Here is an 18471-nt window from a genome sequence, read left to right on the forward strand (position 1 = left end):
CTAACAAAAAAGTTGTCTGAATTTAGAAAAAATTTAAGTAATGCAGTCCCTACACAACTTAGCAAGGATGTGGTCTGTGGCTGTACCAACTCTTCTATTTTACTAAATCTGTAATGCCACAGTGCACAGTAAATAGCAAATGCAAGCACTTTTTTGTCAGTGCTCTCATACCCTAGAATTACGAGCCTTTTTTCAATTAAGCTTTTTAAACAACGGCTTTGGAAACCAGGCTGCACTGAAAATCATGAGTATGGTAACTTAACATCAGGGAGTCTGAACAAAATAGAGGGTGTAAAGAGACAGCAAGTTTCAAAGCAAAGTGCTGACAGACCTGTATAACATCACATATGCAGCAAGGACAAAGTGTTTATAATCCTTTGTGTGTGCACACACTTGGGAAGGTGAATACAAAATTCTACTAACTCTCTTGGCAGACAATTCAACACCTAAACTATAGTTGCTGCTGCCACCATGTTTTGGTCTACTATGAGTGTATTTTTTCAGGCAACGTGTCAATTATGTAGACTTTCCTTTTAAGCCCTCCTTATTTACAGTTATGGGAGTTTTGGTATCCTGGATGCTGCTGTAACGAAAAAGCACCTGGACATTTATACACAACTGACTGTACTCCAGATTTCCATTTATTATTGATATTTATTTTCCAGAAATTAAGCACTACTGCCGTGAAATTGTAAACCTTTCTTTCAGTGGGACCATTCTAAACCCAGATTTATATTCCAATGAAAACATTTATGTAAAAACAAAGCCTTTTCTCACTTGAGCAGATAAGATTAACATGCTCTCATGACATACTTCCAATGTAAAACCAAGTTTATGTAATTAAGCGCAAATACTAAAAACTTTTTCAAAATGCTAGGATGAAATACTTTCTAAAATAGCATATACTGTATTACAGATTGAGAAGCTTTGAATAAGTAACTGTTCTACCTAATCAAGAACTGTATTTTCAGAAAAAGAAAGTGTTACTGCTTTCAGTTTTCCCAAAACTATGTGGTAGGGTGTCTTTCACTGTACAGATAACATATTTGGGAATTTGTAAGATACTGAGACTTGGTAAAGGCCACAAAAGCCACACACCTTTAAACAGTGTGGCAATTTACTAGATATACTTGCCATGTGTCATCAATTTATATAACATTTCACTACATTCATTTTAAGCCCTGGCCACACTGTCTAATACAGAATCTTGATAACAGCACTGCAGACGAAAATTTTCAATTCTATAAGTATTAGTCTGTAGTAAAAATGACTAATACATCATTTGTTGTTTGAGAAAAGAGAGGTAGGTGTTAGAAGGTAGAACTATCTGCAAACCTCAGATTTGATAGCTGAAATCCAAGCATCCCTTAATGGTTAACTACCTGGAAAACTTCCAAGAACTAGAGTAACATAACAATTCTGCAGTGAAAACCCACAATCTGTTTTCTAAAGAAAAATGGGATTTGAAGTAGCATGGTTTAGCAGGTGGCTTGTGGACCAGAAGCAGCACTGGATGCTCCAATCTGGCTGCTACTGTCTCTTCCTGTTGAAGACTGACAGCAGATGACTGACCAGCTAATGCTGCCCAAAAGCTTGCTTCCCCAGTGTTGGAGAGACACTGCAGCCTCTCCTGAAGAGGTAGAGAGGATGGAAAACGTAAAAGATAACTTGTGGAGAGGGCAACAAAAAGCCACAGTCAACAGCTGTTCTGATACAAAGAACAAGCACTCTTTGCTGTTGAAGCTAGACCACTCAGATTAGCAGACTAATAAATTGCTGCATTTCATTATGATGAGTTAATTAGGAACCATTAATTGATATTTTCTTATACATATGATGTTAAAGGTTTTCAGAACCAGAAACAAACCTGACTTGAATTTACAAAGGACAAATGCCCTTAGGTTGTGTAACTGCATGATGACAATTATACCACACTACCCAGAACAAACTAGAGAGAATTCAGTTGTCTTAGTGACCCTCCACAACACTAACTAGCAATTTCAGTAAAAACTTTTAGCAAATGCTTTGATAGCTGCATACCAACTTTAAATGCTTTCAAAGCTCACTAGACAGAAAATTCCCTCCAACACATATCACCAACTCAGTTCTGCAAGCCTTGGCCTTCGTGATTTATTAGTGTTAGAAGTCTAAGTGAAATGTGCTGTTGAGCAAGTGTTAGAAACAGAAGTACAAACTCAAAAGGCAATTTTGAGTTATGCCTCCATTTCACTGTAAGAAATCTAGAGACATTTTGCAAGAGAAACTTACTCTAATAACAGTTCCTTTTACCAATTTTTACATGTTTTTCAATAATTAGGTTTTGAAACAGAATTGCTAAAGATAACTACAAGAATAGTGAATGCAGATAAATTAAACAGCTTAATATGTGTATATATATATAATATACATATATGTATATTTATTTTAAAATACATTAATATATGGTCTATGCAAAAAACCAGCCTTGCTGTCAAAAGTTATTTGCAACTGAAGTCTGACTTGGGTCAGACTTCTCTGCAAGCTCACATGGTTTCAAGAGCTCAAGACGTCTCCAATTAGCATACCCTGAAAAACATCAAAGCTGTGCTGAAATGCCTTAATTTCCATTTGGCTTGAAGAGCCTGCATCACTGTCCCTTCTCTGCACCTCTCAAGCACTGACAACCTTGACTGTCCTGTCACTCAATCCAGCCCCTTCTCCACTACGTTCAAAAGTGATCTCAATGGATTCAAAGAACACAGAAAAAAAAAAAAACCCACAAACTTTGGGTTTCGTTCAAACAGTTATGCATTTGCTAACAGCAACAATGAATCCTACAAGCGCTTACACACCTCATTTTTTTCAACCAGTTCGAAGCATTCTCTGATACAGAATAAGCATTTCAGAACAGTCAGCAATTTCCCTTCACAAAATCTAGGTATAATTTCTATAGTTGCACCCTATTTATAGTTCTTTTACTAATGATCTGTTTTGCCCCACATACAATATGTATCAAATTTCTTTTCATCACAGTTTTCACCATATTGTGTGGGGTTTGGATGTTGTTTTGGGTTTTTTGTTTGTTTGTTTGTTTACTTAAGGTGTAGACAAGGATATATACCATACTATGAATGTATGTTCACCATTTAGTGCATGACTCTTCCATTTTCAATATCCAGCACTTAGAAGCCTTGTGTCTCCCTCTCCCTCAGTTAACAAACCAGAGGACCACAAAGTTATGCAGTTCCTTCCCTAACTTTCCACTCATTTTGTGCAATGATTTCAATGCTTTCACCATCATGCCTTCTTTCCACTCTTCAATAATAGCACACAATTACCTCTTACTGAAATAACCCCAATTTTGTGGATTCTCATTCTCTCAAAACTCACATTCCACTTCACTTCTATTGTTGGTCTCCTTAGATCTCAGCTGTCAGTTATTTTCACTCAAGACTGCTTGCTGGTTTGTTAAAAGATATGACTTGCTTAGTATTTTCTTTTTTTACTCTTGTATCATATAATTCAGAATCTTGTTTAGTTTAGTCTCAAACTAACTACAGCAGGGACAACCTTTAAAGAATAATTGCAGGAGTTATAGCACAAGTCAATTGTTCAATTAAACTCCCGTTGTAGAACTGCAAAGAAGTAAATTTTATTGAGTTATAAATGCCATATATATAAAATATACATAAAAATATATAATTTCAGTAAATTACTACCTCAGATTCAATAGCAGACTTTCAAGAGACATTTGGTGAAATCACACTGTGTTGCTTTGCAAATCTAGCTAAGCACATCAGGATCAAAATTTGATACACATTACCAGAAGTAGTTAAATACCTTGTTTCTCTTAAAAGTTTTCTACCTTTGCCCAGATTTCTAGGGATATCTTTCCCTTTTTCCATCTGCTATTATTTATAATTAATTACTCTGTTTTGGGTTTTTTTTTTAAGATTATGTGAATCACAGTATTAGCTGTCTATGAAGCAAACCCCTTTATCTTAGCCAAGGCTACATGGAAGTGTAACAATGTAACACTGTCTTCAGATAGCTACATAACTTCCATGATTTCTTGATCACCTTCCCAATGCCTTAGGAGTTGACATACTTCCACAATCACATCTCCAGTAAACAGCCATTCTTATCAAACAACACACTTCTATTAATAACCCAGTAGAACAAAAGAAAGCCATGCTTATCAAGCACTTATACCAGAATATACTAGGTCGTAACTACACACTTCCTCAGTCCACTGAGAGGGGAAAATTGTCTGGTAAGCTTCTGCAAGGTAAATACATTATCACCTGGAAAATGCTTAGACATATTTCTTTACAATTTGACAGAAGAAAGCAGCTGAAATGTTGGAGCATCCACTTGTGTAACTGTTTTATTTGTGGTACCAATTCAGATGCATCCTGTATTTCGGGCTTTCCCTCACAGTAGATCCTATTTTGCAAGAAATAACGGTAGACACTGAAATTTATAAAAATCATTATTTTATCAATGAACAGTCATCACTAACACTTAATCATCGGCTTTCTTAAAGCCATTTTAAGGATTTAATTGAATAATCTTGGTGGTCCACTGGTAGAGCAGATGCAAATATGTGCACCAGACCCCAGAGGATAATTAATTGAAGCTTACACCATGTGCAGGCCTGCATTCATCTCTGACAAAAGAGTACAAACTCTATTAAAAATATTCACTGCATATGACGTAAAGTTCAAGTACAGAGACACACGGAGTATAAAGCATGGCACTGAACTGGAACGCTGAACGTGTCAGCTGTCATCTCCAAGGTCTGAGGGCACAGCTTAGCCTCGTTCAGCTCTCTTGTTTCTTTCAGTCCCTTTGGATTCAACTTCAGGAGGTGATTATTTCAGAAAAATAATAAGACTGTTGCCTTAAAAGAATAGCAGCAAGTTGTTTTAGAAGGCTCCAAAAGACTGAAACATTATCAACAAATAAAATTGGTTTGGGATTTGTTTAAAATCACAAGTAGATCAGAACTTATCTCAGTATTTTCTCTGCACACTCGCATCCTTTCAAAAAACTACATTGTTTTCTTGAAACGTCCACACTTAACTTTCATGTTTACACTTACTGTTCATTTGCTCATATTTGAGATTAAAGATCCTGGTGGAGATATAACATATTTTAATATAGAGGTGTGGATGTCAGTCAAGCTTGTGGGAAACCTTGAGAACTGATCTAATTGCAGAAAGGCCACATTTCCTCTCTTTTCTCTGGTTTTAAATTCATCATTCCCTACTATTCATCTTGTTAGCTTCAAGTATTTCTAAAAATCAGGCATGCCTCCAACACTTCAGCAAATACTGCTTTTCAGAAAAATCACCACTATCCACAAAAAATAATGGAGAGTATCACACTTCAACATGGTGTTAATTCCTCTCACACCTTCACTTTAAACATGGGCACAAGTCCTTACCAGGGAGACAATGTCAGGCCAGATGGATCCACCTCTGATCTATGGCAACAGCTCTTATGCTCCTATGGCAAGCTTAACTCTAATTGTCAGAGTTCAGTGACTGTCTACATCTAATTGTTGGTGCTAAGAATACCTGTTAGCAATTAGCAAAACCAGCCCTTTACAGCATTGAATCTTCCATGCTGTTTAATGCTATTAGTTTACAGCATTAATTCCTTGCTTTGATGCATATGATCAAAAACCAATGGAAGCCCACAGTTTTATGCAACAAGGAAAGGGCTGAGAAATACGGCACAGAAACAGGCAGAGCCAAATTACAGCTGGGAACTGGAGACTGGCACCCTCCCTCTGTTGCCAGGCACAAAATTGAAAAGTGGGAGCATTTAGAGGCAGTGGTCTAAAGGAAAATGTCCAAGGTTACGTAACAGGTGATTAGTCAGATACGTATCAAAAATTGCAAAGAAAATTGAACCTTCTTTCAAATACAGTTTTGGTTTGATTTCTCTTGATCTCTTATTATATACATCGTCACAACCGGCAGGAGCCCCAGATACTGGAATATCTGTCTGTTAATTCAGAATGCATGCAGAAAAAATTAGTAACATTATGGTAGTGTTATCAAATGTTGCTGTCTGATACTTAAGATTCCTAGCTGTGTAGAATCTTTTACATCGTTCAAACATCTTTCCCCAAATGATCTCAAAAATGCCAACTTAGTTAAAAAAAGAATACTAAGAAAAAGCAGTTAAAAGGATACCTCCATATAAAGATTATTCATAGTAAAAATTATGATAAAATCCATTGATTTTAGAACCAGCCTACCTACAAATAGCAAAAAACAAGTCAACCTGAACACAAGATTAAGTACTATTTCCTTTACATAGTGTTTTAACTACTTTTTTCCATGTCAGTGCTAAGCTTCTTATAAAATAAACGAACACCACGACTTAGACAGACTGCTGAAGTAGCAGCAACAATTTATGACAACTTCAGCAACACTGCTGCTCATTATTAGGTAAGGAAGCGGAACAGATGACGAGTAACTGCAATACGTTTTCTCTGTAGATTAAAGCAATTTGGCCTTTTTAAATAAAGTAAAAATTCTGTGTGATGGGTAAACACACATGAACTATTCAAGGTATTTTCTTTTAGAAAATGGCTGCACTACATTGAAAAAAAGATTTACTTTTTAGAATGTGGTTTAATGTATACAGTCAGGTATTTTAAAAGGTAAATTGGCCAAAATAAGTACCATAAGAACAAGGTCATTTAGGTAGTAGACTGTATCATTATATCATTATTCAATTTACCAGATGAAATTTTAGCACCTCATCCGATCAAGAGTTTACATCTACCACCTGGTGCTTGTATGTAGTTTGTCAATCACTTTGATGCCTGCTGGTGTCGTATAATCCAACCATTGGCTCTAGAAGTTTGGAAATTTTCATTTGACAGAAGTATTTCTTGGCTGCCACCCCTTGTATTTTCACATCTTCAGTTTCAACACCTACACAGATTGTTCTGCATTATCCATTTCTTTCATAAATGCAAAGGAACAACTACAGTTTATTTACAAAATGAACTGTCAGCATATTTGACAGCTAAGCAGGAAACATACACAGCAAAAAAATATAATTCAGCCTCTTAGTTTTACATCCTGACCCTCACAACTGTATCCTTATCCCACAATACAACTGAAATAACAATCTTTATTACAAACTATTGCTGACCCAGCAACACATACCCCTTCAGAAAATGGCACACCAGGTTGTCTCTTTCAATTACAATCATAGGTTAACTGCAGCAGTAGAAAAAAACTGCAGGACAATACCTCCTCTTGAACAGACATGATGCCTCTGATGACCTTGCCAGCATTTTTGTGTGTTAAATTCATACCTTGGTGAGAGCCAGAAGCTGGGAGCTGCTTTCTTCACAGGTGTTTTTTTTCAAGCTGTTGTGAGACTCCAAGCTGCTCGAATTGTGGCATGCCATTCAAAGTCTACATGCAAGCCATCTTTGGACAACTCTGGTAGGCTGCTCCCTCACAGATTGAGTAATAAAATGCTAACAGCATCGGTGATGACTTCTTGCATTTTAAGCCCAACAGCTAGAATTTTCTGATGTGAAATGCACACACTCACACATCTTCCACAGACTACTGAAACTAATATAATGCAGGGGCAGCTGTAACACTGAAGTATTTTGATGTTGCATACAAAATACAGCCCACAACCTGCAACTGGAATAGAAGCAGCAGAGGCTCCAGCTTCAGTGCCACCGTAAGGCAGGTAAATACATGGCTGTTGAATTTGAAGTGCATATGCCTGGCTCACCCGAACAACTGAGACAAGCTGCTATCTGTGTGCAGATCCACATCTTCTGCTTAAGGGCAGGTCTTGGGGCTATACTCTTACAACTGCTTTGAAAAAATATCTAGCTGCTCTAGAATGACAAGCCCACTCCATCCTTTGCTCTTGTGCTGGCACCAGTGTTCAAGCAGTCATGCAGTGATCCAGTTCACACAACTGAAAATGGATCATTTTTCATGGCACTAACCTCCCTGGAGGCTCAACAGTACAGGGTGCAGCGAGGAGAGATGGAGCCAGCCCTTTTGGAAAACAGCTGACTATGCACTGGTGTAACGACATCCTCAGCCTCAAGCTGACAAAAGTGATGTTTTTAATGTTAGAGCAGTGCATTTGTACTAGACACTTCTAAGAGTGTAACTATATGGTAATGTAAAAAAGTCCTGCTGAAGACTCATTTCATAAAGAAACAGCTTCTGTAAAAATGACAAATCAGTTTGTTTCATTTGTGTCAGAGCAAGACATCAGGGAGAAAGGGACACTTGGATGGCAGACATCACACTCAACATCAAAGGAATTTCAACAGAATTTTTAAATGAGAAGGAAAATCCAATACCACCCTCTGTATTGGGTGGGAACACTATCTTCTATCAACTTCTTTAGGAACTTAAGTTTTTCTCATGTTGAATCTGCCTTTAGAAAGAATTTTAAAGGACTAGTAAAATCATATCCAAGAAGATAAATTAACTGCAGTTTACCATATGGAGTATTACTCATTTCTCATTTTACCACTAGAAAACACGAACATAAGGAATAGGTTTGTGAGGCAGTGAATTTTCATATGAATCCCAGAAGCGAAAACTTCTTCCCTCTTTTTTTTTTTTTTTTTTTTTTTTTTCTGGGTTACACATTCTATCAGAAAAGCAGATTTTAGGCTACATTTCAGGACTATAAACCAGAGTATTTTTTAAAAAAGATGTTTTTACAGCATCTCTCACCTTATAGAACATTTCCAGTATCAGCAATTTTAGAGATATTCCAGACCTATAAAGTAACTATGCTATACAGAATTTTTACAAGTCCCCAGCTACTCAATACAGTTCTACATGTTATGTACCTTCTGACATTAAATTGCTTCAGAATGGTTTTCTTCTGGTATCCACAATTTCCTAGCATTCTTTATGGGTAACCAGCCTCTATACAGGTGTACCCCCTCTCCTAGTTATGAAGTGTGGGGGTTTTTAAATATATTTATAGCCAGCATATTTATAGTAGAACAATACTTTATCATTGTTACAAAGGAAAAAAAAAAATGTAGATCTTGCACTAAAAAGACCCCGGGTCCTTCCTGGCAGAAAAGAGAATTGTTTGTGTGTGTTTGCTTTAAATCCAGATTCCTGGTGTCCACTAAAGACTCAGGCATAGTGTAGATCACAGAACAGGTATCACAGACCTCATCTAACTCCTCCTCAGCCTTTTATTGTGTATGCTGCCCTCATTAACATAGTAATGAAATCTCTAAAATAGGCTACTGTCTAGAGCTGTACCTACAACAATGCTTCTCCTTAATGGTGAATGTTACAACAAGAAAGCCATTTGAAAACACAGCCTTTGAAAATCTTTCTGTGTCATGTTTAGGACTGACCATTCAGTAAGAGTCGAGAGATCACAAAGCAGCACCAACTTTAAAGACAGCAACTCCATAACCCAGATCTTCGCTGGGTAGAATTAACTACTATTTGTGAATATTATTAATTCTCATTCTATTCCATTTGAGTCTCATAAAGCAAGGCTCAGGAATTCTAACAGTGGAAGTTGGGGGGGCGGGAACAGCAAAGACAATCCACCGGCAATTTATCATTCCCCATGAAAAATGGGCACAAAAGTAATTCTTGCATGTTGAAAACAAAATGCCACTTGAATAACTCTTCCATGGAGTATGAATGTAGGGAGTTTGGCTGTATTATTGACTTAGGCTGCGAAGTTTCCAGATGTCCGTTGACTGCAGGGTGTGCTAACGCTTAATTTGCTCCTGTCCCCTGGCTGCCTCAGGCAGGGAGTCTGAAAATGCTCTGCCAATGACAAGTCAGCAAAAAAGCTTGCCATGGTCTCCTCCCTTTTTGTGTCTTTTCCCTGTGATAATTGAGGCAAAAACATCCAAATCAAACAAGTTAAGCTACTTTATGCATTTGAAAGGAACAGAAAATGCACAAGGCAAAATATATATTGGTAGATCAACTGCAGATAAAATTTATATTCCCTTTTACTTGGATAGTTCCAACCCTGAAAATGATTGGCATTGCTACATAGCTAAGTTTTCAATGATTTAATGCTGAGCTAAAAGTTTGATCCTGTGGTATGTATTTCATAGAAGCAAACACGGTCTTCAAAAAATAAGCATTTTCAGTATTCTGCAAAAAAAAGGACATTCTAGAAGATGAAAATGGATCAATGTATGAGGCAAATCAAACAAAATGTTAAGGCCAAGGAATAAATTCATCAGCTTCACCAAAAACAAGTGTGAACAAGTAGTAATGCCTTGTCACAAATGTTGTTCATACTTTTCTTCATTAGGCAGAAGGTATTTTGAGGTAAAGATTCGTTCAGTGACCATTGCTCTGAACTATTTCACTGCTCGGGTGAAATAAAAAATTTGCCCCTTCCTCTCTCCACTCCCCAAGATAAACACCCTACTTTAAGCCTTTGAAAATTTCTGGCAGAATGATAGCTATCACTCTTTTCATGAATGAAATTTGTTTCTAAAGCCAGATAAGGGAAAATACAGATCACACTGAATGTACACAGTTTGTGTTCCTTTAGGGATCCTATTATTTATATAAAATACGAGTTTCAATACTAGAAGAAACATATTTAATCCCCTTCCTGTCCCCTTTTCCCCCAACAAAATAGGTAGACTGATACAACTGGCTCAGTTTAGAAGCAAAGACAGAAGTTTCTTTCAATCACTTGGCTTGGTGACAAACACCTTTAAATACATCCATATATCCCTCTTTTAGCTTATATTAGGTAGCCACACATTTCAATTCAAGATATACTTTAAGGTTTATAAAACACTTGCTCATATCCAAACTGTATCCTTCTCCCCTTTAAAAAAAACTAATGCTTCAAAAGAATGGGAAACTTATGAGCGTGGCTGTTACTCCTATAGGTAGGAAAAAACCCCTGGAAAATTCCAGCCATCACCACACAAACTCAAACTAAATATGGCTCTATTCAGTTAACCAACAAAACCAGAAAGTTTCGTATTAACAATTACGTGATAAACTAACCGATGTAATAAGTATCTTTAGACCTATATTTAAGAAAGGCCTCTCTCATTCCACTCCCCTTCTTTTTCCTGGAAAGGATCTAAGTAAGTTATCCTGATTAGTTTAAAAGTATAGCTGCATGTTTTCTTTTGGTAAAGAAAGGCAGCAAATTAGAAGTTTATGCACAATCCTAAATTCCAGTCAACAGAACAGGAAAATAGCTATTTGTGTCACTCAACTTATATGACTCCTAACCTAAAATGCTACCAGCACCTCATTTTTGTGTGTAACTTCTCTATTGTTTTCCAATTAATAGTACATTCAATTGGGGTTTACATACATCAAAAAGCACAACACACTTTAAACATCTTTGAAGACAGTCTGATATAACTGCCTATAAAAACCTATTTCAGCTAAGTCCAAATTACACTAAAAAAGCCCAGTGATAAAACTGGTAATAAAACTGATCAAGGTTTAAAAAAGCCAAGTAGGTATGATAAACATCTCACTAAATTGAAACATTAAAATTTATCTAAATTCAATGTTAAAATTTATTTGGAAACTATAACAAAATAAAAAATAGTTTTATTTGTGATAACCTAATTTGAAAAGCATTTCCCACAGCTCATTGCTTTTAGTTCTGGGTTGGAAGCCAACCACCTACATGAAGAATCAGAGCTACAAAAGAATTTTTATGCTAATAGTAATCTGCCAAATCACATAAATAATATTATATCAATTCTGTATCTGCAATATATCATCCCCACACTACTGTATCATAAAAGTTTTCAGTTGACACATTAATGAAATTATCCTAAACACAGGCTTCTGAAAGCTAACATATTACATCCACGCAGCTCTATAGCTCTGATTCAGACTATCTAAATTCTGCCTGGAAATTATTTCCTACTGGAAATCAGTATCTAACTTTTACCAAGATGAGTTTCACCACTCCCCAGAATCTTCAAAGAGATGAATAAGATATTTTTGCATGTACTCATCCATCAAGACATGTCGTCCTTAAAGAAAACACCAAAAGAAACCAAAATCAAAGTGACACAACAAAACCCCTCTGTGTAGATAGGTGTGCTGTAATTTCTAGCTATAACATGGAAGATTATCAGCATATTAAAATAATAATCCTTTCAAAATTGTAATCTGCCAAGATTTCCGAATGTCATGTCATCACAGCACTTTGACAATTAGACCTTTAAGTGCTAGGGAGGGGAAAAGAGGCATGTATATTTATTCTGTGATGCGGAAACAGTTACCATTAAGTGGAAACTAAAGTGTATTTCAGTTATTTAAAACTTAAGCTACAACCAGATACAGTTTTGTCCGTTGTTTTTTTTTTTTTTTTCCCCCTAAATAATTTTTACAGTGACGAATTTTGCAGCTCAATATATGACATTCATATAGAAATAAACATACAGCTTGGTAGATGATACACATACAGATACATACACTGACTGGAAATGCATCTGTTTTTCCATTTGATCCCCCCCTACATGCATATACAACTCCCAAAATAATATTTGAAAGATGGTCATCTATTAACATTGCTGTATGAGCTGTATGTCAAAACAAGGTAACTTACAAGTGTCTATCTGGGGAGTGCTTCCCATTCAGTGTTGCTAGCTAATTAAAAAAGCTCAAATTCTTGCTACATTCAATCTTTTAGACGTGATCTAGTAGACAAGCATGTCTGAATAAAAATCTTGGAAGTTTTACACAGTTACAATAAGTAATAAATCAGTGAACACTTAATTTTAACATAAAATTAGGTTTCTATTTCAAAACTTAACTTGAATGCTATAAATGTTGTGTGCTACTTCGCATATATTGTGAATTATTGAATGCTGGATTTTAAAAAAAAAGTGTTTTTCCAAAGAAGGAAATGCTTTATGTCTAAAGAAAAACAGTTGTTAAAATGTATAAGAATTGCTCACCGGTCTTCAGGGAAATTCATTCTTTTCCAAAAGCTTCACACACAAACAACAAAACACACATAAGGATGTGAAGTACAACCCTTTTCTCTTGGAAGCTGCTCCCCAATGAGTACTGCACAACCCTGACCCAGAGAAAGAGCAATGTAGCTGGCAGGGTTGCTAGCCTCTGAGAAAGCTGATACCGGAGTGACGTCACATAGTCTGAAATGTTACTGCAGCTCCAAATTATCGACTTTCTTCTACCAATAAAATCTCTACCTCTATATGATGGAAAACAAAACACTTAACAACAGGATTAAGTTTCAACAGGGGCTAATACTAAAGATTTTTAAGAGCATATCACGGGGTTAGACAAAACGTGACAGTCAAAGTAAAAAATAACAGACGCTGACTACGTTACCTGAATACACTCTTTTAATTTACCTTCAGCCTGCAAAGTTTTTATATATTACAGTGATATTCATAAAACATTTGCTGAGTTGAAGGGGAGGAGCAAAGCCTAGCACAGACCACCACAGCACTGGGCTACAAGCTACAAGGTTCCAGCTAATCCAGCCGAGAAGTTCTGGACTCTACATGGTGACCCTCAGCCAGGCCACCTTTCTCACTCTCTTGGACCTCCTTCTGCCCCAGCATTTGCCCCACTATCCTTTCTCTCATCCTGCATGCCTTGTCCCAGTCTCAGGGAGTACCCAAAAGCACAATGGACTTTAATCAAGGATCCTCAGGCAGCACTTGCCTAATTCCATTGGGAAACAAAAGGCTAGGAAACTGGATGCTAAGAAAAAAATAATAATCAGGAAAAATGTAATGCTTGTATGCTAAGGTCAGGAACTTTGATACTGAAATAGATGCATCCAAACTACTAATGCAGTTAGTGAAGAACATCACAGAAAGGAAAAGAATGATCATAACAAAGGTACTGAAGGAAATTTCTGTACAGGAAAGAAAAACCGTTGACTAACATTCTACTTTAAAAGTATAAAGCAAAAAGGAGATGAACAGCGTAAGTTATATGGAACACAAAATTCACTTTTGCAGAAGTAAAAACTAGAGTTGTAGTTGCAGGGATGGCTGGGGTCTTCTACAAATCCCAAAATTTAGACTAGAGTATGGGCAGAGATCTTTCACTTTAAAAACCAAAAGCATCGAAGATTATCTTCATGAATATTTTCAAATTAACGTCACACATCTTTAAACATGACAGCCCGCAGATTTTCCAACAGTCCTGAACCAACTGTATGCTAATTTAGAGCTGGTGAGTAATCAACGGGGGCACTGTGTGGGAAAGTACTGCCTTCAGTCAACTAGGCTGAGGGCAGTGCAAGCGTTTCAGTACAGAAGAGGCCTGAATTTTGATGTTATAATAGTGAAATTTGCAGATAATAGCCAAAACATAGCCCCATACCAGCTACTATGGAAAAAATTAACTGTATCCCAGCCAAAACCAGCACACTTATAAAGAGAAGAATCTCGTGGCAAAAGGTTCCCAATTCACAAGACAAATTACTACTTTTTAAAAATGATCCAGCATGAGTAAGATGAGACATTCTAAGGAAAGCATAAAGGAACAAACCAGAAAGAACATACAGGCCTTCAAATAAAGAAATGGCAACTCAAGTTACGCACTAAAACCACTTGTCTGATAGGAAGAATAAAGACTGGGAAAACAACACCAAACTGGTATGTAGTCAGAAAGGGGTTAAAACAGGAGCTAGCCAAAATGGGGACCAAAACATGAGTAATGTAATTCCTCAGTTTCCAGTGTGAACAGTATCAACCATGGGAGCTGGGAGGCAGAATGAACCAACAGAAATAAATGCACAGGAACAGGCTGCCATTGGGCAGGGAACTGGTTAAAGAGAAGCAGCCAAGTGCAAAACCAGGAATCAACTGATGCACAAAAGACTACTGTCAGAATTCAATCCCATTCAGAGGACTAACTTAAAATTAGTGTTTTCATTAGTAACTAAAAAGAAAGGCATTAATAACGAAGTCTGCTGGTGACCAAGCCAAGAGGGATGATCAGATATATGAGCTATATTTGATAAAATATGAGAAATAGATGAGTTTTGTACAGAAGGAAATGGATAACCAAGAGGAAGGTGCAATGATAGTGGAACAAAGTTCAGAAGCACAAAAGTAAGGTGATACCCCTAACAAAATATCTGTTAAAAAACAGACAAGAATGTGAATGGCATCCTGTATGCAAGCAGATGATTCTAACCTGAGATCTCTACCTCTGCATCCTGTGGCTACTTCTATGGTAAAACATGGAGAAGTCTGCACTTCCCACTGACTATTTTTGTCCCTTTTCTAATGGGTCCATAACCAGAAGGGTTGGAAGACATCAGGACATGATTAAGTAATATACCTATGCCAACTAATTATACCTATTACTTTAAACTAGAGCAAAAGTAAGGGTTTACCAATATGACCATTCACTTTAAGAGAGAGATTACAGGCATAATCCTCACCTGGCCAAGCAGTATGAAGGAGGACGGGACTATACTACACAAAGATGATTCTAAGCTGTATAGACAAAACACTAGGAAAGGTAAATAATGCTCAAGGCTAGAACATACAGATAAAAGTTGTCCGAGATGAGGCTGGTCTTGTTAATGGGTGAGATCATATAACTTTTCTCTGTCAGAAAGAGGTTGGCTTGAAAATCCACAAGTGCTAACCCTTAAGGCAAATGACCTATTCTGAAACAATTTCACCTGTTACGCTTAGAATGGCAAAAGTCTGGAGTGCAAAATCCAGGTGTTTCCAGAAAGGTATGGAATATGAAACTTGAAGCCAAAATTAACAATCCAGAAATCAGTTGGAAAATTGCAGAGTTTTACCATCAGTCACGTGTTAGGTGGTCAATACTAGACTATGCTTCCCTTTCTCACTTGCTTGCACATTTCATGTGCAAAACTGATCCACTGCTTGAAATTAAGTTGGCAATCTTCTCCTTTTTTATTAGCATAAGATAAGCTTTATAGAAGTAATAAATCTCCTGTTTGTTTCATGGCAATAATGCCTCTCTTTGTAAGAGCTGTGCTATTTCCAGAAGAATCTAAGTTTCATTAATAGCCTCCAGCTCTGATTTCAGAGTTAAGATTTGCATTAGCACATGATGTTTGAAGACAAAGACAAGCAGGACCAAGTCAGCTGGATGAGAGAACAATCAGGTTTGAAACATGGTAGCTTACCAACAGGTAAGGGCTAATTTTGAATGAGAGAAAGACTTAGTATTAAATGTCACCAACTTTCTGCTATTTTCCAGTTTTTTTTGTTTCAGTAAAAAATGAAAATAGTTACTTCATAGCAAAAAGCAAACTCCCCACTTCTGAATGGCCTGCAAGCTGAGATAGCATCCAGTGCTGAAGCGTTATAATTTTAAACAAATAGTTAATATCATGAAAATGTAAGATAGCTGAGACTAATACTGAAAATCTAAATCAGAGGAGGACAACTGGTCACAATTTGTCACTGTTGGGCACACTATCCTAGAGAGTCATGAACTGTTCCAGTAAGTCTAATGTGCTATTTTCAACTAAGAAGAAAACTTATTTTGTTTTTCAGTCAGGCCAATATAAAGGCAAAACAACATAACTGGGTCAGTGGAGCAGGGCAAAATAAAACTGCTCTGAGCACATATGTACAGAAGACCACATGGTAACCTTACCTATATTTTCCAGAGAATCTAAGGGTTTATGTTCATGTTATTACCAAGGTCTCTAGACATCTGTTTAGGGAATGGGCTTCTGATGAACACAACAGGCTGTCTTATGGACAGTCTCAGGATAAGTGCTAGGCTGTATAAAAACCTTAAATCAAAAAGATTTTCCATGTAAATGAGACTCATACAAAAATGCTCAGACAGAAATTCAGTATCAGAGCAGGTTGCAAAGGCCCTTGTTCAGCTGAGTTTCAAAAATCTTCAAGAATGATGATTCCATAGCCTCTCTGTGCTCAACAGCTTTGTGGTTTGGTTTTTTACTGCTATTACTTATTTTTATTTCAACCTATTAGAATGTACTTTATTGCAATTTATGACCATTGCCTCTTGCCCTTTCTCTGTATGCTTCTGAGGAGAGTCTGTATCCTCTATAAAGCCCATGCAGGTAATGAAAGACTGCAATTTTGTCTCTGCTTTTGCCTTTTCTTCAGGCTAAACACACCAATCCTCTTCAGCTTCTTCTTGTACATCAGATGTCCTGGCCCCATAACCGTGCTAGGGCTGGCCTCACTCATGTTTCTCTCTCTCTCTCACACACTGATGTGACCAAAACTGGACATGTTATTCCAGAGATAGTTTCAAAAGTGATGAATTGAGGGGAATAACCAGCACTCTTGCTAAGGCAGGTCATTATGTGGTTCGTAATCATAATTCATCACCGTTACACCATAACACTAACATTCAGCTTGCTGTCCACCAGGACTTGGAGACCATTTTCCAGGATGCTGCTCTTTCACCTGCACATTTGCCTTTGCTGAGCTTCAGCATTTTCCAAGTCTACTTCAGTCCTCCAATTTGTTGAGGTCCCTGTGAATGATTGCCCTCCCCTCCCCTTCAGCATACCAATCCCTCCTCCCACGGGTGGTGCTACCCAGGAACTTGCTGATGATGCATTCTACCTCACTGCCCAGCTTGCTGATTAGTGTTAAAAGAGTTTCAGCCCTAGTATCAACTCCAAGAAAGACTTCTTCTAAACAGTCATTTGTTTAAAACGTCAAACTACTGATTGCTACTCCTTAAGCCCTATGGTGCAAACAGTTTTTCACCCACTTTGTAGTCCGTTCATCCAATCCTTACCCCCTTCATTCGGATACAAGGTTACTGCATGAAACTACATCAAAAGTCTTGCTAAAGGTAAGCAGTTTCTCTGGTTTTTCCCCTTACCTGAAGAGGAAGTCATCACAGAAGGTAGTCAGGTTGGTCAAGCAAGATTTTCCCTTGATACACCCATTCTGGCTGTTTTCAGTTACCTTCCAGTCCTTCATAAGCCTAGAAAGAGCCTCCGTGAGAGTTTGCTCCAGGGGAAAGAGGTGAAGCTGACCAGTGTTTAGTTCCCTGGATTCTCTTTCTTGCTTTTCTTTTGAAAACTGTAATGTCTGCCTTTTCCCAGCCATCATGGTTATCCATGCTGATAAACACAGTCTCACGGTGACATCTGGCAGCTCACTCAGCACCCTCAGATGGTTATGTTTCTAGAATAAGAATCCATAGCTGTTTCAAACACCAGTCAGGAAATAATTATAACAATGTCCTACTAAAAACAGAAAAGCGAGGTGGAAGGGACCTGAGGTAGCTTATATCTGTCAAAACAAGAAAGAAAGGGTGGAACAACAAATGACCCCACAGGAAAGACACTGGCAACCAAACCCAGGTTGCTGGTATGCTCCAGGACCTACTGGCTGTCTTCTGCTGTATCCACCAAATTGCTGTAAATCTATGACTGAAAACACTGATGTGTTGCTCTAGCATTTAAGCTTGCTCTGGTTAGTTTAAGCTCTATACACCA

General features: G+C 37.4%; 1 protein-coding gene across 35 annotated transcripts in view; it reads right to left on the reverse strand.

Moving 5' to 3' along the window:
* The window catches only part of PLEKHA5 (pleckstrin homology domain containing A5), a 168977-nt gene that overhangs the window by 76057 nt on the left and 74449 nt on the right, over nt 1-18471 (reverse strand). For 2 of the 35 annotated variants that reach the window (XM_074871475.1, XM_074871473.1), the window contains exon 2: nt 17850-18157. The exons of 31 other annotated variants lie outside the window; for them this stretch is intronic. In XM_074871475.1, the coding sequence (XP_074727576.1) occupies nt 17850-18082 (233 nt within the window). In that variant the 5' untranslated portion in view covers nt 18083-18157. Of the gene's footprint in view, nt 1-17849; nt 18158-18471 lie in introns of those variants that run through there. 2 more of the 35 variants (XM_074871500.1, XR_012629292.1) reach the window with 2 other exon arrangements.

The sequence above is a fragment of the Strix uralensis genome, chromosome 5, assembly GCF_047716275.1.
Source record: "Strix uralensis isolate ZFMK-TIS-50842 chromosome 5, bStrUra1, whole genome shotgun sequence".
In the NCBI taxonomy this organism is placed as follows: Eukaryota; Metazoa; Chordata; class Aves; order Strigiformes; family Strigidae; genus Strix; species Strix uralensis.